Here is a 22,172-nt window from a genome sequence, read left to right as displayed (position 1 = left end):
GCCAAAAGGGCTGCTTCAGCTCCCAATATACAGAATTCATCAGGTCTCAAAGTTATGTCTTTCTTTCAGTGTTTTGTCGGTGACGGAGTTCCAACATGTAAACTGGTTCACGCTGGTGACTGCAAAGGGGAAGCATTTAATTCACCTTCAGGCTCCTGTGTCCTGCAGATGGAGGCGTTGTCGTCAGGAAAGAGACCAGTAGTGAAGCATTATGTCGTCCTTATGATCCTCCACTTGCTTGTTTGGGTTTTTATATATTATTTCACTATTATTTGGGGGTGGCTTTAGCTCAGTGGGGTAAGAGGGCCGTCCTTCAACCGCAAGGTCGTGGGTTCGATCCCCGCTCTCCCCATTAGCTGCAAGTCGAAGTGTCCTTGAGCAAGGCACTGAACCCCCAGTTGCTTCCCGGGCGCTTCACCGCAGCCCACTGCTCCTTAATAACTAAGGATGGGTTAAATGCAGAGAACTAATTTCCCCTTGGGGATTAATAAAAGTGTATATTTTATTTTTATTATATAGAATGTTTATGTATGATGGATAATAGCTCACATTTTTATTGTGTCATGGTGGATCTGACTGTCGGGTGATTGGGCAACACCTCAGAATGCTGCATCCTAGGACGAGTGCCAGGATGAACCCATTGACTTGTCTCTCTGTCGCTCCCTCCCTCCCTCTTTCTTCTCTTCCTCCTCTACCGCCTGGATAAGATTTCACAGCACCTTTGCTCTTTGCTGAAACCACTAATTTCCAAATGCGGAAACTGAAAAGGATAATAATAGATAAGGATGACAATGTACTTTGAAGAAAGACACGGCAGAGAGCGACTCGATAAGATAAGGACGGAAATCAAACGCACCAGGCCGACATAAAAACATGGTTTCTTTATTGGTTGTGCCAGAACGGTGAGGCCCTGACCACTATGTAAAAGGGCTGAGTGATGTGTGACCGGGCCGTCAGCTCTGATGGACAGGTCCTCTGTCACTGAAACAAACCGGGCTCATGTGCTGAATACGGCCCGTCTCCAAAAGAACCTTTCACCGTGTCCGTAGCTGGAATGGACTACAAAGATGGCTGCACCGGGGGAAAGGCTGCAGCTCCAAGGGGGAACAGTCTTTTTCTTTCTGCCTTCTTCTTGGCTTACTTCTTGGCTTTGCCCTGGGCGGCCACGGCCTCCATGGCCTTCTTCACGGTTTCCTCATCGCCGAGGAAAGCCATGGGCTTGATGGGCTTCAGGTCGGCGTCCAGCTCGTACACAATTGGGATTCCCGTGGGCAGGTTCAGCTCCATGATGGCGGCATCGGACATGCCTGGGCAGACGGGCAGACGTGCAGGTCAGCAGACAGAACGGAGAGGGGATGTAATTAATACAGTGAGAGGCGGGGCCCAGACAGGAAGGACAATACTCGTGCATAATAAAAGGAATCGTCTCTGCAGGCTTTCATTACATCTGATTGTATTTTCAGTCATTTTGATCGCAGCAGCCTGTAAATTCTAATCTAAGAAACTTGATCTACTTGTTTCTCTCCTCCATGACGCCAGCAGTACCGTTCCTCTCTGTTGACCTCTCTTATCCATGTCTGGCCACTCCTTGAAAAAGTTCAACCTTTATGCATAAAGGTCATGACTGTAATGGGAACCAAACACATGACCCTCTGCCCTGTCCCTGGGTCCCTGCATGCTATTTTTATGCTCTGTAATCCACAACTGTGTGTGTGTGGTTGGTGTGTGTGATCATTTAGGCCTTGGCCTTTACAATGAAAGCTGTTTTTCAAACCCAAATCTTTGGTTAATTTGCCATTTTGTGGTGTTCGCTTTCATAATGTCAGCATTCACCTTAAATGTTTTACCGCAGAACTTTCTTTTTTAAAGCTCCGTCCTCCGACACGCCGTCTTACTCACCCTCCAGGTGCTTGACGATGCCACGCAGGCTGTTGCCGTGGGCAGCGATAATAACGTTCTTCCCCGACTTGATTTGAGGCGCGATGATGTCGTTCCAGAAAGGCAGGGCGCGGGCGATGGTGTCCTTCAGTGACTCGCACGTGGGGAGCTCGCCGGGCTGCAGGTTCTTGTAGCGCCGGGACTGGAGGTCGTAACAAAGGTCGTTCACTCCCACAACAATCGAAGATACACAATTTACTGATGAGGCCGACGCGGCAGCGCCATATGATATTCTTCTGATTTAAAAAGTCATGCTAATAGATTTCTGATTGGCCAACACCCTTAGTTTCAGCTGTCTCACCTCACTGATGACTTTGTTGTAGGCGTGGTCCTTTTCCATGGGTGGGGGAGGGGTGTCAAAAGAGCGGCGCCAGATCTTCACCTGCTCCTCGCCGTGCTTTTCGGCCGTCTCGGCCTTGTTGAGGCCGGTGAGGCCTCCGTAGTGGCGCTCGTTCAGGCGCCAGGTCCGGATCACGGGCAGCCACATCTGGTCCGTGGTCTCCATGATGGTCCACAGGGTCTTCACGGCCCGTCTCAGCACGGAGGTGTAGCACACGTCAAACTTGAGGCCTGCGTCCTTGATGGCCAGGGCTCCACGCTTGGCCTCCTCCACCCCCTTCTCGCTGAGGTCGGCGTCGAACCAGCCGCAGAAGCGGTTCTCTTGGTTCCAGGTGCTCTCACCGTGGCGGACGATGACCAAACGATGGGCGGCGGCCATGTTTACAGTGCGTCTCGTGAGTTTGACTTGAAGCTAACGGAGTTCTCTCAGCTCTTTCTAACTTGCACACACACCGTCTGACCGACAGTGAGCCCGAGCCGGCATACCACGGCCTTTTTATAGCCGCCTGGATGGTGGCAGTGCATAGCAGACAGGCCCCCTTCACTTCCCACGTGTGAGAGGCATTCCCGCTCTGATGGACGTACATGGCCAGCCAATAGGACGACACGTCTGCCGAGCTGCAGGGAGACATGCGGTGGCGGGGAAGGCCAGAGGTCAGAGAGTCGGCCAAAATAGCAACATGACTTTAAAAGTGAGGTCTGTGGAACAAAAGTGTAAAGAGCAGAGTCGGCTTCAGAGAGGTGCCTCGTTCAGACATGAACAGAGAGAAACTGCAGCTCATTACACTCTGAAGATGTTCGGTATGCTTAGTAAATATAACGTGTGTTCACAGGGCGGCAGCGGCTCCGCACTGTGGGAGGGGGAGAGCAACATGTTGCCAAAACACAGATGAACTAGAAGCTGCGTCCACGACTCTCAACCAATAATAATCATGGTAACGCAATTGAGGTGCAAAGTTGAAAGGAAAAGGGCTCCTCAAAGATCTCGTACTACATCTTGACTAATCTTTAACGACTCGATCTGGTCCGACCCGAAGAATCATATCTTAGCAAATAATCATGAAGTCTCTTAATTCTGAAACAGGCAGAGGGATTTTATCAAGTGTTGTTACTGGCCACCTCTAGGGGTTGCTCTAGTATCAGTTATATGTCACACTGTGGGTTAAGAATGGATCTCAAAGGAGATTTGAGTCATGCACATACACAGCTGTTGTACAGAGACAAGCATGGGCCGGACTGCACATTAAGAAATCAAAGTGCTGCCCTGTCTCAACATATTTTAATTATACTCAATTATTCAAGTTGAGAAATGTCGTGGCCCACATACGGCCAACGCTCACAGACTGGCTCAAACTCATGACGGAGACGGCTGCTTTTGAAAGTATGATTGCCAGGCTGAAGAACAGTTCAAGCCAAACTGACCAAGCATGGAAAAGCCTGATGGCTTTCATTACAAATGAGAGGAGGGGTCAAATACTCAGGTACTCAGGGGTAAGATTTGGATTTTGAGGGGATTGCAAATACAGATGCAGGGTGGTGTATACACACTTACAAGTAAAAGATAATTAAGGGGGTGCCGGGGTTGTTTTTTGTTGTCTTTTTATTGTTGTTATTTGTGTTTTGTTTTGGAGGAGGGGAGGGTATGTGTGTGTGTGTGTGTGTGTGTATATATATGTGTGTGTGTATGTATGCGTGTATGTGTCATGAAAGGGAATGTTAGGAAGCACTCAGACGTACAGGACAGGAACACTGAAACTATAATTCTGGTAATTCCAGAGCTGTCAGGCCAAAGTCAATCTCTCCTGCCATGCCCAATCAAATTATGATCCAAGTATAGAAACAAGAGGGCAATACAATCCTCCAAAAATATGATATTAATGGAGTTCCAGGCGTGATGCCAGACGGCCTGAGAAGGAGCCTGAAGGAGCACACAGTGACGCTGCAGGAACAACGCTGGATGTGGCTCGTTGCCGCTGCGCCACTTTGTGTCTGTGGTGAATGGACGTTAATAAAATGAATATTAAAACACAGTTTTCAATCCAGAATGAAATTAATATTTTAGTTCTATTAAACATTTACCGTTCAACCCCTGTGGCAGTATTTGTAATGATGGAGGCTGTGTGCCTGTATGCTTGTTATGCACATAGCGCCCCTAGTGGCCAACAGGGGATGCATAAGGTGCGGCTGCGATGCTGTGACCATGCAGATTCCCGGAGTTAGTGGGCATTTTATGTTTATTATTTGATACTTAGACTAAGGCTGTGCTTTAATGTTAATCGGCTTCACAGGCAGAACATCGTTGACCTAGAAATTACACGTGTTACAAGTAAAAAAAATTGGGAAGAGAAGTTAATGTTCTACTTTCCCTTGACCATTTCCCCGGGTCCTGTAAGCATCCTGTCGGCCAAGACATCGCCCAGGTGCAGATAGTCAGGCTGCTGTTAGGGCGGGAAAGAACTGTGAGGTTAGTGTGATCACAACTGTTACGATGACTCAGCCTGCAGCAGAGTCCACGCAGCTCCCACTGACGCCCCCCAACCCTCTTCTGTGAGGGCGCGGAACTGTCTGGAAGTACTGGGGCCTGTGCTGCATCGGCACATTACTGGAGTGTTCACACTCTGGAACACGCACACACACAGACACACACACACACACACACACACACACACACACACACACCTACACGCACACACAGACACACACCTACACGCACACACAGACACACACCTACACAGACACACACATACACGCACACACAGACACACAGCTACACGCACACACACAGACACACACACACACTGACACACACCTACACGCACACAGACACACACCTACACGCACACAGACACACACCTACACAGACACACACATACACGCACACACAGACACACAGCTACACGCACACACACAGACACACACACCTACACGCACACACAGATGCACACACACACCTACACGCACACACACAGCTACACACACACACCTACACGCACACACACACACACGCACACACACACACACACCTACACGCACACACACACCTACACGCACACACACACACCTACACGCACACACAGACACACACCTACACGCACACACAGACACACACCTACACGCACACACAGACACACACCTACACGCACACACAGACACACCTACACGCACACACAGACACACACCTACACACACAGACACACACCTACACGCACACACAGACACACACCTACACGCACACACACAGACACACACACAGACACACACCTACACGCACTCACACACATACTCGTACGCACTCACACAATAGAACAAAAAATGCCAGAAGAAAGAAAATGTCAGCAGCTGGGTGTGATTGACCTGACAAATATATCTATTGATTTTATGGAATTGAAAGAACAACCTGACAAAATGCAGAGAAGACTTTTTTTTCACTGATTTAAAACATTGCTCTTAAAGTAACATATGAATTATGTTGTGATTGATGCCTTCTCCCATGTCAAATCATAGGGACAACATTGTTTACCAATTTCATTATTTACTTTACATAACTTCACATGTCCTCATTACATTCAGGGTCTTATTTGGTGGACTCGGATAGTTTGTGTTGTTAGTTTGCCAAAATGTGTTTTACAGTCAGAAACCGAGAATATATTTGTTAAATATTATTATCATTGTAGAAAAAAAAACTGACCCAACATATGTGCTACTAAATAACAGCCAAGCTTAGTGACAGACCAAGACGTTTGAAAACAAATATTCTACATATTTATCATTGCAGGTGTTTTGAGGTAAAGGCTGTAGTTCTGCTCTCCACCAGAAGGAGAGATGCTGTGTCACGGTTGTTAAATCAGGACAGCCCCCACCCTCCCCTGCAGCGAGAGAGCACAACAAGTACATTAACCATGTGTTTTGTTCTAGAAAATGTAACTCTTAACAAAATGTGGTCCAGTTCTTTTGCAGTACAAGTCCACATAAGCACACAGAGGTTTTTTTTTTAAACTTAGCTTTGATAAAAGTCACTTTAATGGAGAAAAAAAAACATAAACACGGATCCATGTGACATGTATTTTTGCGACCTTACTTCCAGTCTTTTCTTTTGTCCCTAACTCGCTGCCCTCCGAGACGTTCGTCCCCACGGAGGCTCTCCGCCTCGTTTCCTGCGGTGCAGTGTGAGCCGAGGCTGCGTGGTCAGTGTTTGGGGAAAGCGCTTGCGTCAGAGATCACTGTGCTGCTATAAAAGCAAAGGCTGCTGCAGCAGCAAGCAGTCGAGGCATAAGCCTGAGCCCGTTGTACGCCTCCACACACACACACACACACACACACACACACACCACCCACACACACACAAATAGGAGAGGAAGAGCAGCCCGTCCTCCTACCACTCAGCCATGAGTAGCATCGGGTATGACCCCTTCTCCTCCGCCTCGCCATACAGACGCTGGTATGCCGAGGCCCCCCCTCGTGCCGCGGTGACCCGAGGGCGGACCCACTCCGTCTACTCCACCCATGCTTCCCCGCTGTCCTCCTCCCGTCTGCAGTACTCCTCTCCCGGCCGGGGGCTGCTCTCCTCCTCCTCCTCTTCCTCACAAGCCGCGTCCCTGGAGCTGGAGCTCAGCCAGGCTGCGAAGATCAGCTCTGAGTTCCGCACCGTGCGCACCCAAGAGCGCGGCCAGCTGCAGGAGCTCAACGACCGCTTCGCTGGCTTCATCGACCGCGTGCGTGAGCTGGAGCAGCAGAACCGCGCGTTGGAGGCCGAGCTGCTGCTGCTGAGGCAGAGGTACGCCGAGCCGTCCCGCCTCAGGGCGCTGTACGAGCAGGAGGCCCGGTCCTTGAGAGCTGCCGTGGACGAGGCCAGGGCAGAACAACAAGCCGTCCTGGGTCAGAGAGAGCGGCTGGAGCAAACCCTGAGCGCCTTGCAGGGTCGATATGAGGAGGAAGAGCTGGCTCGCCAACGGGCCGAAGGTCGGCTGACGGACACACGCCGCGAGGCCGACCGGGCGGCTTTAGCGAAGGCCGAGCTGGAGAAGAGCGTCGAAACGGTGCTGCAAGAGCTGGCCTTCCTCAAGAGGGTCCATGGCAGCGAGCTGGTCGAGCTTCAGGCCCGGGTCCAGATGGGTGTCCAGCTGGCGGTCGAGTCCCGGGCCGCAGCTCCCGACCTCTCTGGGGCTCTCAAGGACATCCGGTCCCAGTACGAAAAGCTGGCGGCGAGAAACATGCAGGCGGCGGAGGAGTGGTTCAGGGGCAAGGTGGGCTCCATGAGCCAAACGGTGGCCCAGCACAGTGACGCCGTGAGGAGCTCCAAGGGCGAAGCGGGAGAGTACCGACGGCAGCTCCAGGCCCGCCTCCTGGAGATCGATGCTTGCAGAGGCCTCAATGAATCCCAGGAGAAACAGCTGCATGAGACGGAGGACAAGCAGAACGCCGAGATAGATGCCATGCATGTCAGTCGTGTATTCTATTGCGATGCCTTACTTATTATCCAGAACTTTTGATTTGAGGTGTTATTACTTATTTGTTGTCCTGACTTGTCATTGTCTTCTATTTAGGACGCCATTGCAGAGCTGGAGAGTGAGCTGAGGGGCAGCGAACACGAAGTGGCCCGCTACCTGAAGGAATACCAGGACCTCCTGAAGGTCAAGATGGCTCTGGACATCGAGATTGCTGCTTACAGGTGAGATGCAGAGAGGCCGGGGTAAAAGTATATGTTCAACTGATGTTTAAGAGTTTAGTGTAGGATAGAACAAGTTTTAAAAAGCTGGCAACCTTTTATGTTGGTCAACATATTCTGTGATAAAGCAAATCCGAGATTTATGAGGGTGAAAGTTAACTTTCCACACGCTGAGTGATAACAAATGGCCTCACTGAGTTCCCCGGCCTGCAGGACTCATCACCGTTCTGTTCACAAACCTCGACAGGCAGCTGCTAGAAGGGGAGGAGTCTCGTTTCAGTGGAGGAGTGCCTGGGAGGGTGTCCTCGCTGTACAGCCACAGTTTCTCAGCGCCCTCCATCGTCCGGCCCTTCCACTCCAGCCTGAGCTCTGGCTCCTCCTACATGATGACATCACACCTCCCCAGCTCCAGCTTCAGCACCATCGAGGGCCTCATCTCTGCCATCCACACCCAGCAAGCAGAGGCCAGCCCACCTGGGGAAGAGGAGGAGGCCGCGGAGGAGGTAAAGGAGGAAGAGGAGAAGGAGAAGGAAGAAGAGGGAGGAGAAGAGACAAAGGAGGAAGAGGAGAAGGAGGATGAAGAGGAAAAAGAAAAGGATGGAGATAAAGAGCAAGAGGATGAAGAAGAGGCAACGGTAGACGAAGCGGCTAAGGGAGGAGATGAGGAGACTGAAGAGGGTTAGTACACTGGTTATGTTTATGTTTTGTAATGACTCAATTAAACTTTAAAATTCTTAAAATCTGGATGACATCAAATGAATCAATTCTTATCTATTGGTGCAGGTGGTGAGGAAGAGCAAAAGGAAGAGGTGACAGAGGCTGCCGAAGATGACGGAGAGAAAGGAGACCAAGGAGAAGGAAAGGAGACCGAGATTGAAGAGGAAGCCCAAGAGGAGGTAAAGACGGGAGGAGGCGACGACAAAGATGAGGATGCAAAAGAAAAGGAAGAGGCAACAACAAGTGAAGAGAAAGAAAATAAAGCGGCTGCCAAGAAAGACGACACAGATCCCATAAAAACAGATGTCCACGCTGAAGCCCGAGCCGAGAAAGAGGAAGGAAAAGCAGCCGAGCCGGAAGCTGCAGGAGAAACGAGCACAAAGGGTCAAAAGTGAGCCAGCAGCTTCAGAAAACTCCTAACCGTCAGCTCGATGACCAGTAGCGCCGTTCTACGCCTATCAAATCTGCTTGTTATCATGGTTGTCAATAAAACAGTCCAATCAGCATTTACAACAACACATCAAGGTCAGCTGCTTGCCAACACGAGGAGTCCATGAAGGTGTGGTTGCACACGGCCTGATGAGGTCATACGGGTAACTGTCGAGTGCAACAGGGAGTGTGGGAGATTCTGGTGGCTTAATAAACACCTCTTAACTCTACGTGTGTCATTGATTGTGTGTTGATGTCCCGACTTCACTTGTAACATCCTCTGTAGACTCAGCTGTGTGTGATCACCTCGCCGCCAGCGGGTTGGTGGAGCAATGGGAGCACGTGTCACTAATTCCTCGTTCCCCAGTAACTCATTCCATTAGAAACACACGAGAAACTAATTCAACAGCAAAGCACACACCCAAACAAACCCTGCTGACATATTAAAGTGACATTCAGACACTTAGTAATATAAAAACATTTTTAAATGATATGTATAATATATATCTAAATACAAATGAAATATTCATCTTGGTCTTCCTTAATCCTGGAATTTTAGCTCCAATAATGTTTTAGTGGCGATAAGCGTTAAGTTTAACGTTGTAGAGTCTTGATATGTATGCTGTTATTTGTAGCCCCTATATATGTTTACATTTTAGCAAAAAAGAAAAGAAAAAGACGCACAAGGTGATGTAATCTTACCCATGGATGCACAGCTCAATCCACTGTGGGCCAGTGTAATGCACCTCTGTTCATGTTGTCATGGTGTGAGGGCTTGTACGGCCCAGAAGCCGATAGATATATTTTCCAGCAATAATTTCTCCACTTTCGTGTAACAAGTCAAAAACAACATTTTAGTCAAAAATATTATATAGGAAATTATATGAAATAATATTATAGTTGAAATCAAAGTTAACATCATCTTAAAATAAATAATGTTATTCCTAATTCTCCAATATTTGACATTTTTTTAAAGGATCATTAAAAGTGTGAATACAAATGAAAATGGCCTCTTATTATTGATGACCTCTGCTATGCCCATGATTATATTCAGCATGATTTACTGTGACATAATCAAAGCTTAAAATAAATATTGTTATTCATAATGTTCCAATATTGTTATCTTTTTTTAAAGCAGATCATTAAAAGTGTTTCTGAAAATGATACTGCTTGATTACCTTACTTGTTATTGGTTACCATGATTACTGCCATGAGATATTACTGTACAGTTTTTCAGGAGATCAAAGTTAAAGTCAAGTACAAAATTAATAATATTATTCATAATTGTACAATATTTGAACATTTCTTGAAGCAGATCATTACAAGTGTATATGACAATGACAGTGCTTTATTATTAGTGATGACCTCTGCTGTTCCCATAATCATTTTCAGCATAATTTACTTTACAGATATTGAGAAAATCAAAGGCAAATTCAGCTAGAAAGAAATAATGATATTCATAATTAAATCTTTTAAAAGGAGACGCTTAAAAGTGTTTATGAAAATGACTTTCTTGTTCTTGATGACCTCTGCTATCCCCATGATTATTTTAGGCATATTTTACTTGGTGGAAATTGAGAAAATCAAAGTTAAAGTCATCTTAAAAGAAATAATGTTATTCCAAATTCTCCAATAGTTACTTTTTTTTTAAGCAAATCATTAAAAGTGGATATAAAAATGACTGCTTTCTTGTTAGTGATGACCTCTCTTATTCCCATGATTATTCTCAGCATGATTCACTTTACGGATATTGAGATAATCAAATGCAAATTCAGCTAAAAAGAAATGATGATATTCATAATTGATGATGATGAAATGATGATATTCATAATTTTCCAATATCAGATTTATTTTAAAGGAGATCCTTATAGGTGTATATGAAAATATTATTATCCTGTTATTGATTTACTCTGCTATAACCGTGATTATTTTCAGAATGATTTACTGTACAGTTTTTCATTTGTCATTTCTTAAAATAAGTAATGTAATTCATCATTTTCCAATATTGACATTTTTTAAAGTAGTTTATTAAAAGTTTAGATGAAAATGACACTGTTTTCTTGTGAGTGATGACCTCTGCACTGCCCATGATCATTTTGATGAGATATTACTTTGCAATTTTTCAGAAAATCTAAGTTAAAGTCAGCTAAAATGAAATAATGTTATTCATAATTTCCCAATATTTGATCTTTTTAAAAGTAGATCCTTAAAAGTTTATATGGAAATGACACTGCTTTCTTGTCATTTTCTTATTCACTTTTAAGGATCTGCCTAATAAAAATTTAATATTGGAGAAATATGAATATCATTATTTCTTTTTAGCTGACTTTGCCTTTTATTATCTCAATATCTGTACAGTTAAATATGCTGACAATAATCATGGGCATAGCAGACGTCATCGAATACAAGATCAAAGTGTCATTTTTATATTCACTTTAATGATCTGCTTTAAAAAAATCAAATATTGGAAGGTTATGAATATAATTATTTCTTTGCCCTGATAATCTCAATATCCGTAGAGTAAATCATGCTCAAAATGATCATCGGCATAGCAGACTTCATTACTAACAAGAAAGCAGTCATTTTCATATACACTTTTAAGGATCTGCTTTTTAATAAGTTCAAATTGGAAAATTCTGAATATCATTATTTATTTTAAGGTGACTATCTTTTATTTTGACGACAATATTATTTCATATAATGTCCAAAATAGTGTTGTTTTTTACTATAATGTTGTTTTTGACTTGTCATATGAAAGTGGAGAAATTATTGCTGGAAAAAGTGTCTCTATCCGTGCTTTTGGGTCATACAAGCCTTGTACCGTAACACCATGAATAGAGGTGCATTACGTTTCAAGCGGCAGCCCACATGACCGCAGTAACCGCCCGGAGGAGTCGGAGACGCTTGTATAGTTGCAGAATTCCCCTGACAATCCCCACGATTTCTTCAGTTCCAAAGTGATACAGTGTTATTTTGCTGTGCTTCCATTTGTAAAATGACATCTCAAACAGCAACTGGTTCTCATTGCTCCCATTGCTCCACCAACCCGCTGGCGGCGAGGTGATCACACACACCTGAGTTCACAGATGCTGGGGATGTTACAAGTGAAGTCGGGACATCAACACACAATCAATGACACACGTAGAGTTAAGAGGTGTTTATTAAGCCACCAGAATCTCCCACACTCCCTGTTGCACTCGACAGTTACCCGTATGACCTCATCAGGCCGTGTGCAACCACACCATGGACTCCTCCTCGTGTTGGCAAGCAGCTGACCTTGATGTGTTGTTGTAAATGCTGATTGGACTGTTTTATTGACAACCATGATAACAAGCAGATTTGAGAGGCGTAGAACGGCGCTACTGGTCATCGAGCTGACGGTCAGGAGTTTTCTGAAGCTGCTGGCTCACTTTTGACCCTTTGTGCTCGTTTCTCCTGCAGCTTCCGGCTCGGCTGCTTTTCCTTCCTCTTTCTCGGCTCGGGCTTCAGCTTTGACATCTGTTTTCATGGGATCTGTGTCGTCTTTCTTGGCAGCCGCTTTATCTTCTTTCTCTTCACTTGTTGTTGCCTCTTCCTTTTCTTTTGCATCCTCATCTTTGTCGTCGCCTCCTTCCTTCTTTACCTCCTCTTGGGCTTCCTCTTCAATCTCGGTCTCCTTTCCTTCTCCTTGGTCTCCTTTCTCTCCGTCATCTTCGGCAGCCTCTGTCACCTCTTCCTTTTGCTCTTCCTCACCACCTGCACCAATAGATATGAATAGATTCATTTGATGTCATCCGTATTTTAAGAACTTTAAAGTTTAATTGAGTCATTACAAAACATAAACATAACCAGTGTACTAACCCTCTTCAGTCTCCTCATCTCCTCCCTTAGCCCCTTCGTCTACCGTTGCCTCTTCTTCATCCTCTTGCTCTTTATCACCATCCTTTTCTTTTTCCTCTTCATCCTCCTTCTCCTCTTCCTCCTTTGTCTCTTCTCCTCCCTCTTCTTCCTTCTCCTTCTCCTCTTCCTCCTTTACCTCCTCCGCGGCCTCCTCCTCTTCCCCAGGTGGGCTGGCCTCTGCTTGCTGGGTGTGGATGGCAGAGATGAGGCCCTCGATGGTGCTGAAGCTGGAGCTGGGGAGGTGTGATGTCATCATGTAGGAGGAGCCAGAGCTCAGGCTGGAGTGGAAGGGCCGGGCGATGGAGGGCGCTGAGAAACTGTGGCTGTACAGCGAGGACACCCTCCCAGGCACTCCTCCACTGAAACGAGACTCCTCCCCTTCTAGCAGCTGCCTGTAGAGGTTTGTGAACAGAACGGTGATGAGTCCTGCAGGCCGGGGAACTCAGTGAGGCCATTTGTTATCACTCAGCGTGTGGAAAGTTAACTTTCACCCTCATAAATCTCAGATTTGCTTTATCACAGAATATGTTGACCAACATAAAAGGTTGCCAGCTTTTTAAAACTTGTTCTATCCCTAAACTCTTAAACATCAGTTGAACATATACTTTTACCCCGGCCTCTCTGCATCTCACCTGTAAGCAGCAATCTCGATGTCCAGAGCCATCTTGACCTTCAGGAGGTCCTGGTATTCCTTCAGGTAGCGGGCCACTTCGTGTTCGCTGCCCCTCAGCTCACTCTCCAGCTCTGCAATGGCGTCCTAAATAGAAGACAATGACAAGTCAGGACAACAAATAAGTAATAACACCTCAAATCAAAAGTTCTGGATAATAAGTAAGGCATCGCAATAGAATACACGACTGACATGCATGGCATCTATCTCGGCGTTCTGCTTGTCCTCCGTCTCATGCAGCTGTTTCTCCTGCGATTCATTGAGGCCTCTGCAAGCATCGATCTCCAGGAGGCGGGCCTGGAGCTGCCGTCGGTACTCTCCCGCCGCCTTGGAGCTCCTCACGGTGTCACTGTGCTGGGCCACCGTTTGGCTCATGGAGCCCACCTTGCCCCTGAACCACTCCTCCGCCGCCTGCATGTTTCTCGCCGCCAGCTTTTCGTACTGGGACCGGATGTCCTTGAGAGCCCCAGAGAGGTCGGGAGCTGCGGCCCGGGACTCGACCGCCAGCTGGACACCCATCTGGACCCGGGCCTGAAGCTCGACCAGCTCGCTGCCATGGACCCTCTTGAGGAAGGCCAGCTCTTGCAGCACCGTTTCGACGCTCTTCTCCAGCTCGGCCTTCGCTAAAGCCGCCCGGTCGGCCTCGGCGTGTGTCCGTCAGCCGACCTTCGGCCCGTTGGCGAGCCAGCTCCTCCTCCTCATATCGACCCTGCAAGGCGCTCAGGGTTTGCTCCAGCCGCTCTCTCTGACCCAGGACGGCTTGTTGTTCTGCCCTGGCCTCGTCCACGGCAGCTCTCAGGGACCGGGCCTCCTGCTCATACAGCGCCCTGAGGCGGGACGGCTCGGCGTACCTCTGCCTCAGCAGCAGCAGCTCGGCCTCCAACGCGCGGTTCTGCTGCTCCAGCTCACGCACGCGGTCGATGAAGCCAGCGAAGCGGTCGTTGAGCTCCTGCAGCTGGCCGCGCTCTTGGGTCCGCACGGTGCGGAACTCAGAGCTGATCTTCGCAGCCTGGCTGAGCTCCAGCTCCAGGGACGCGGCTTGTGAGGAAGAGGAGGAGGAGGAGAGCAGCCCCCGGCCGGGAGAGGAGTACTGCAGACGGGAGGAGGACAGCGGGGAAGCATGGGTGGAGTAGACGGAGTGGGTCCGCCCTCGGGTCACTGCGGCACGAGGGGGGGCCTCGGCATACCAGCGTCTGTATGGCGAGGCGGAGGAGAAGGGGTCATACCCGATGCTACTCATGGCTGAGTGGTAGGAGGACGGGCTGCTCTTCCTCTCCTATTTGTGTGTGTGTGTGGGTGTGTGTGTGTGTGTGTGTGTGTGTGTGTGTGTGTGGGTGTGTGTGTGTGTGTGTGTGTGTGTGGAGGCGTACAACGGGCTCAGGCTTAAGCCTCGACTGCTTGCTGCTGCAGCAGCCTTTGCTTTTATAGCAGCACAGTGATCTCTGACGCAAGCGCTTTCCCCAAACACTGACCACGCAGCCTCGGCTCACACTGCACCGCAGGAAACGAGGCGGAGAGCCTCCGTGGGGACGAGCGTCTCGGAGGGCAGCGAGTTAGGGACAAAAGAAAAGACTGGAAGTAAGGTCGCAAAAATACATGTCACATGGATCCATGTTTATGGTTTTTTTTCTCCATTAAAGTGACTTTTATCAAAGCTAAGTTTCAAAAAAATAAATCTGTGTGCTTATGTGGACTTGTACTGTAAAAGAACTGGACCACATTTTGTTAAGAGTTACATTTTCTAGACCAAAACACATGGTTAATGTACTTGTTGTGCTCTCTCGCTGCAGGAGAGGGGGGGGGGCTGTCCTGATTTAACAACCGTGACACAGCATCTCTCCTTCTGGTGGAGAGCAGAACTACAGCCTTTACGTCAAAAGACAGTGACAACATCATGTAGAATATATTTTTTAAAACGTCTTGGTCTGTCAGTAAGCTTGTCTGTCTGCTGGGAGGTTGGTTAATTTGTAGTAATTTTTCCATAATGTCAATAATATTTATATATCTATAATAATACCAAATAAGCACATTTTTGTAAACTAACAACACAAACTCTGTGAGTTTAGGTGTGTCCGACCGTGCTGAAAAGACGGGCAAGATTTACTTTTTGGCTTATGGATATTGCTGAAAGATATTTCTTCAGATTTAAAATGAATTAATGTTCTGCTGAACTAGTTTGGTAAGAAGTTTTAAATATATGGCTTTTTTTCATAAAAAATAAAATGCTTTGGTCAGCACAAAAAAATGTGACCGCTGCTTTTGTTAAGTGCAAGAGAAATACCGCTGCATCAGTTTGTTAGAGCTACCAGCAGGGCTGTTTGCACCATGCCGCATGCAGAGTCACCGCCGCCGCCCCTCGTAGGGCGTTAAGAAACACCTCAAATTACTGAGGGAAAGGCCCGACAGTTAAATATATGCATTTAAAATCCTGCAACCAGCAGGAGGGCCTGCACAGAGAAAGTGATGGGGCAGTGGTCAAGGACACTGTAACGTCAGCGTGCCAAGAGATGGTGGAGTAAAGCATTTACAATACATATCAGGAGGAGAAAGTCATAGGACCGTCTGTCTGTCTGTCTCTCTCTCTCTCTCTCTCTTTTCTGTCTCGGGAGCAATCTAAAATGGGCCATGCATGATGCATTAGCTCTCAAATCATTTTGACAAGATTAAATAAGTCATGAAGTCATGTGTCCTCAAATAGCACGAATGCAGCTGTTTTTGCTGCATCCTTCCAACAATTGTCATTCACGCTTTGACCGGAGTGACCCGAGATTAGAGGGAGGCATCACGATTGATGGGAGATCAATAGCCTGTCGGTGAGGCAAAGCCACCAGTTGGGCATCCCCACTGACGCTGCAGTTCAGAGGGGAATGTCTCAGCTAATAATGAAAAGCCACAATGCCCACGTAGCGTTGCACTTCTGATCGTGAGGCTCCCAGAGATCGCTGGAGGAAAAGTGTGTGCATGTGTCCTGTAAGGTAAGGTGAAATGTACAAACACTATTCAGCTCTGCAGAAATGTAAAACAACATATGTGTTTCCCCATACAAGATAATAGAAAATGCTTTGCAGATCAAATAAAGTCCTGATATATGCAAAGGATTTTATTAAAAGGTTTGATAAACATTGGCTCTTTTGTGTTTTACTGAGATGCATCTCAAATAATACAACAAATAAACAACTAAATCCAAATGAGTTTCTTGACATTAACGGTTCAATTCATGATTTTTTGAATGGCTCTGAGTTATATCAAACAGAAAAACATTCAACATTAAGTTTTCACAAATCAGGAATATCTATATTAATAGTTGTACTATTCATAAAATCTTATGCTAACTCCTGTCACCACAATCACAGGATCATTGGGTGCAACTTCCTGTGAAGTTCAAGTGACAAGGCACGTTTAAAAAAAAAAGCAGTCATCATGTGGGAGATAGAAATTCATGCATTTCCAATTCACTTCACAAAAATATGTCAGAAAAATGTTGACGTCATCTAATCAGAGAAAGTGTTTTAGCTGAGGAAACCACTGACGCTGTCCGTGGTGCTGAAGCGACGAGACCAACTCAGCCAGAAATTGTTCCGACCAGTAACCTCATTTTGAAGAGAGAGAGGACAGATTTAAAACTGTAGAAAAATATTTTTTTTATTTCATCGAGCTGTCTTTAAAACATCGATCTATCTCAATCGGACACCCAGGTAGCGGCTGCAGCCCACGTGGTTCAGACTGCATGGGCGGGATGCGCACTCCCCTCCCTGTGATCAATAGACGAACTAAAAGTGCTTGGACTTGTCTTGTTGCCGACAGTGTCTCCGGTATATAAGGCGCAGCGGATAGATGAGGTCTCATTCGCTGTGAGAGCCCGTCACCTGCACACACACACGCAATCACACACTCATATAACAACACACACACACACACACACTCGCCCCACGCCTTCACCCTTTGCAGCGTCCCTCCCTTCATTCCGGCGCACATCAGAGTCTGACCGGATAAGTTACCCAGTGGACACGGAGCCCCTTCAGGAGAATTATGGATACTCGGACGACCGGCTACGGCTACAGCCGCTCAGGCGGCGCCCCCTCCAGCGGCTTTCGCTCCCAGTCCTGGTCCCGGGCAAGCCCCGGCTCCACCATGACCTCGTCCTACAAGAGGAGCGCGAACATGCCGGTATCCCGGGTTTACAGCTCCACGGTGCACAGCTCCGCCGACGGCGGTGATTATGGTCAGACCTCCATCCTGAACGGAGACTACAAGCGATCTAACGAGAAAGAGCAACTTCAGGGGCTCAACGACCGGTTTGTTGTTTACATCGACAAGGTGCACTACCTGGAGCAGCAGAACAAGCAGATCGAGGACGAGATCCAGGCACTGCGGCAGAAGCAGGTGTCGCGCTCCCAGCTGGGCGACCACTACGACCAGGAGCTGCAGGAGCTGCGCTCCGTGCTGGAGCAGATCCACCACGACAAGACGCAGATCCAGCTCGACACCGACCACATCGAGGAGGACATTCAGCGGCTCAGGGACCGCTTCGACGAGGAGGCTCGCATCCGGGAGGAGACCGAGGCCATCATCCGCCTCCTGAAGAAGGACACGAGCGACTCCGAGTTGGTGAAGTCTGAGTTGGATAAGAAAGTTCAGTCGCTGCAGGAAGAGATCGCCTTCATCCGCAACAACCACGAGGAAGAGGTGAACGACCTCTTCGCCCAGATCCAGGAGTCTCATGTGACCGTGGAGAGGAGAGACCACCAGAAGACGGACATCACCGAGGCTCTGCGAGAGATCCGCTGCGAGCTCGAGTGCCACTCCAACCAGAACCTGCAGCAGGCGGAGAACTGGTTCACGTGCCGCTTCTCGAAGCTCACCGACGCTGCGGAGCAGAACAAGGACGCCATCAAGTCCGCCCGTGATGAGATATCCAACTACCGCCGCCAGCTGCAGTCCAAGACGGTGGAGCTGGAGTCCATCCGCGGGACCAGAGACTCGCTGGAGAGGCAGCTGAACGACATCGAGGACCGCCACAACAGCGACCTGTCCAGCCTGCAGGTAGGAAGCAGCCACCGAGCCGTGCGCAAAGACAGAAACACACCGTCTGAATACACTTGGACAATGTTGATATGAGACTTATTTTATGTTCACTTTCATGTTTTGAACTATTAATCGGGGTTTGAGTTGGTGGCGATTAGCCTATAGATTGTTAATGCACTGCATATTTCATTGTTTTTATATTTTAGTGTGACGCAGTTTTTAATCCGACGGACATAACAATAGCAAACTAACTTCATTTATTTTCTTTATTTTCTAAATCATAGTTTAGATCCAGTGTTGAAACATTTTCTGCTGCGTAATGACCGCTATGAGCGTTATTGCGCTTGCAAGTCACGACAGCTGACTTCCTCTACAAATCACTCACCAAGTGGCAGGAAAGGGTTAAAGGGAGACGCTGCAGTAGCAGAAACTCCGCTCCCTCCTCCCTCCTCTCTCCTCCCTCCTCCCTCCTCACTGTGTTGCTGAGTCAGAGGCATGGGTCGATGCTGTATCCTTACATCACTTTTTAGGGCGGGTGTGGGGGTGCATTGACAAAGAGTGGAGGCTGTCCTTGAGAGAGAGGCCTCAGATTGTATTAACTCTACAGGGTTTGGTGCAGAGTTTATACAAATGTGCACGGAATATAAGAGACGGAGGCATCGACACAGGTTCAAGTTTAACTTAAAGGTCAATTCATAAAACATTCTTTGCAACGCTTTTGCCACAATGGTAATCCAAGAAGGTTATCTTCAAAGATGCATGAATGAACCTTTTCTCTGTGTGTCATCTTGTTGTACTTAATCAACCTTGTATTGTGTACTGCTCTGTTTTCTCAGGAGACGATTCACCAGATGGATAATGAGCTCAAGAGCACCAAATGGGAGATGGCTCGTCACCTGCGTGAGTACCAGGACCTGCTCAATGTCAAGATGGCCTTGGACATTGAGATCGCTGCATACAGGTAGCCAATATACTGACATGCAATGAACATTTTTCAGAAATGATATTTGCATTCATTTAAAATAATGGTTTTCTTTTCTGTATATCAAAGGGATTACTGAATATTATATATATACATTTGCTGTCCTCAGGAAACTCCTAGAGGGAGAGGAGACCCACTTCAGCACTTTCCCTTATGGTCAGGTGGTCCCACCTTCCAAAATCTCTAAAGTCAAATCAGACTCTCCGAGGATGAAGGTGTACCACAAGTTTGTGGAAGAGATCATAGAAGAAATAAAAGTTGAAGATGAGAACTTAGACATTGACGAGGACCTGGCAGAAATAGCGCATGGGCTGTCTGCCACACTCGGAGGGGCAAGAGATGAGGGTGAGGAAGAGGAGGGAGAAGAGGAGGTTAAAGAGAAAGGAGATGGAGACGAAGCAGAGGGTGAGGAGGAAGAGGGAGAGGGTGAGGGCAAGGAGGAAGTTATAGCTGCAACTGAAGCCAAAGTTAGCTCTAGTGAACCTGCTAAAGAGGAAGAGAAGGATGGAAAAGTTGGTGATGAGGAAGATAAAAAAGAGGATGCGGGCAAAGACCAAAAAAGTGAAAAAGACGAGAAGTTAGAAGATGAGAAAGCAGAAGAAGCTGTAGCCACGACAGAAGCTCCAAAAACAGAAGCGGCAAAGCCAGAGGCCAAGAAGGAAGAAGCCGAGGCATCAAAACCAGATTCCACCAAGTCTGAATCTCCCAAGTCTGAATCCCCAAAGCTTGGATCTCCCAAGTCTGAATCCCCAAAGCTTGGATCCCCCAAGTCTGAATCCCCAAAGCTTGGATCCCCCAAGTCTGAATCCCCCAAGCTTGGATCTCCCAAGTCTGAATCCCCAAAGATTGGATCCCAAGTCTGAATCCCCAAGCCTGAATCCCCAAAGCTTGGATCCCCAAGTCTGAATCCTAAAGCTTGGATCCCCCAAGTCCGAATCCCCAAAGCCTGAATCCCCTAAATCTGAATCACCTAAACCTGATTCCCTTAAGTCTGAGTCTCCCAAGCCTGCATCTCCGAAGTCTGAGTCCCCAAAAGAAGGTTCAGAAAAGGCTGGATCCCCAAAACCCAGCTCCCCTCAAACCGAGTCTCCCAAGTCAGATTCCCCTAAACCCGAATCTCCAATAGTTGAATCCACAAAAGTCGCCAAGTCTGAGGCCCCAAAAGCTGCTGAAGAGAAACCAGAGAAAAAGAGCGACTCAATAAATGAGAAGAGCGAAGGAAAGAAAGATGTTTCCATGAATGGCGATGTCGACAAGAGCAGCCCAGAAGAGAAAGAGAAGAAGGATGAGGGCAAAGAAGAAGGTGGCGTGATCTCTAACGGCGTGGACGAAAGTCCCTCCAAGGAAGACGCCAACCAGAAAGTGGTGATCACCAAAACCGTGGAGACGATCACCACCGAAGGAGATGGATCCAAGCACGTCACCAAATCCGTCACCGTGACCGAGACGGTGAAGGAGGAGGTGGAGGAGGTGATGCAGGAGACGCTGCTCGCCACCAAGAAGACGGAGAAGCACTCCAGCCTGTCCGTCAAGCAGGTGACGGAGGCCGAATGAGCGGACTCCGGGGCGGCTGATCCGTGGAGGTGGAGGACACGAGATAAGCAATCAACCCAGAACTAACATTACAAAAGAAAACCATACAGCTAGAGCGATGTAATAAAGATAACCACTCGCAAACATACAAACAAATCATAGAGAGAAGCCAAAACTTAAATTGTACAAGTTTTAAAAAATGCATGTTGAGTGACAGCTTTAAAAACGGGCTTTGCTGCAGACAGGTGAGGAGCTAGCGACTGAGACATTTTATCCTCTTTTTCTTTCTTTCTGCATTTCACGGAGCGAGCTCACGGGAGGGAGGGGGGTCTCTGCATGCTAGCTCAGGAGAGGGGGGAACCTTCCTATCTTCTGTATGTATGGTAGACATGCACTGTAAAAAGAGTAAATATGTCAATGGAATAACTGCATTGTTGAGGAATATTAATGAAGTTGAGAGGTTTTTGAAGTTTAAATTTAGGGGGGGGGTGTAAGAGGGACAAGCAGACGGGAGGGTCCTCTACACTGCAGACACTTGCTCTACTGAAGAAGCCTTACTTGACATGTGAAGATAGCAACTGAGCCAAAAATAATCTAACAACAAATACACCACAAACAGAGAAGAACGAGCCGGGCAGCGATACGATAAACACATGACCATATTCATCCAGTTAAAGCTTAACAATCCTGAAGAAACTCTTAGCCTTAAACATGCTTTTTATCCGTGTCTGTTATGTTTACCTGAGTGCAACTGAAAAATAAATCAACTCTAAATATGTAGATTTGTGCATTCTCGTATGCATAGGGTGGACTTGAATTTAAATACAGAAATAAATGAGGTGCTACTGTTTGCATTTGCTCAATAAATATCATAATAAAGTTTAAAAAAAGATTGTTTCCTGTCATTTATATTCTTTCATATTTTTGCTTTGTGTATATATATCAAGCATTACACAATACAATCAAATAGCTTACACACCAAAATATACGCATCT

The 22,172-nt window shown here is 47.2% G+C and overlaps 3 protein-coding genes and 1 pseudogene across 3 annotated transcripts; 2 read left to right on the top strand and 2 right to left on the bottom strand.

Moving 5' to 3' along the window:
* Nucleotides 1-866: 866 nt before the first annotated feature.
* Nucleotides 867-2,779, bottom strand: pgam2 (phosphoglycerate mutase 2 (muscle)). The gene is made up of 3 exons (XM_056433329.1): nt 2,240-2,779; nt 1,900-2,080; nt 867-1,307 (listed from the first exon to the last, which is right to left on the bottom strand). The coding sequence occupies exons 1-3, from the start codon at nt 2,654-2,656 to the stop codon at nt 1,138-1,140; spliced, it is 768 nt and encodes a 255-aa protein (XP_056289304.1). The 5' UTR covers nt 2,657-2,779; the 3' UTR covers nt 867-1,137.
* Nucleotides 2,780-6,657: 3,878 nt separating this feature from the next.
* On the top strand, nt 6,658-9,318 carry nefla (neurofilament light chain a). The gene is made up of 4 exons (XM_056433328.1): nt 6,658-7,715; nt 7,821-7,945; nt 8,190-8,620; nt 8,726-9,318. Exons 1-4 carry the CDS (start codon nt 6,663-6,665, stop codon nt 9,052-9,054), a joined length of 1,938 nt encoding a protein of 645 aa, XP_056289303.1. The 5' UTR covers nt 6,658-6,662; the 3' UTR covers nt 9,055-9,318.
* A 2,912-nt stretch (nt 9,319-12,230) lies between these two features.
* On the bottom strand, nt 12,231-14,958 carry LOC130205416 (neurofilament light polypeptide-like; annotated as a pseudogene).
* A 1,004-nt stretch (nt 14,959-15,962) lies between these two features.
* Nucleotides 15,963-21,691, top strand: LOC130205683 (neurofilament medium polypeptide-like). The gene is given in 6 exon segments (XM_056433180.1): nt 15,963-16,002; nt 17,616-17,646; nt 17,648-18,680; nt 19,499-19,623; nt 19,754-20,501; nt 20,560-21,691. Coding segments are annotated over 6 exon segments (2,616 nt in total). The 3' UTR covers nt 21,199-21,691.
* The last annotated feature ends 481 nt before the right edge of the window (nt 21,692-22,172 follow it).

This window comes from Pseudoliparis swirei, chromosome 15 (genome assembly GCF_029220125.1).
Source record: "Pseudoliparis swirei isolate HS2019 ecotype Mariana Trench chromosome 15, NWPU_hadal_v1, whole genome shotgun sequence".
Classification (NCBI taxonomy): Eukaryota; Metazoa; Chordata; class Actinopteri; order Perciformes; family Liparidae; genus Pseudoliparis; species Pseudoliparis swirei.
The sequence above is the reverse complement of the archived record's forward strand: the minus strand, read 5'-3'. Positions and strand labels throughout refer to the sequence as shown.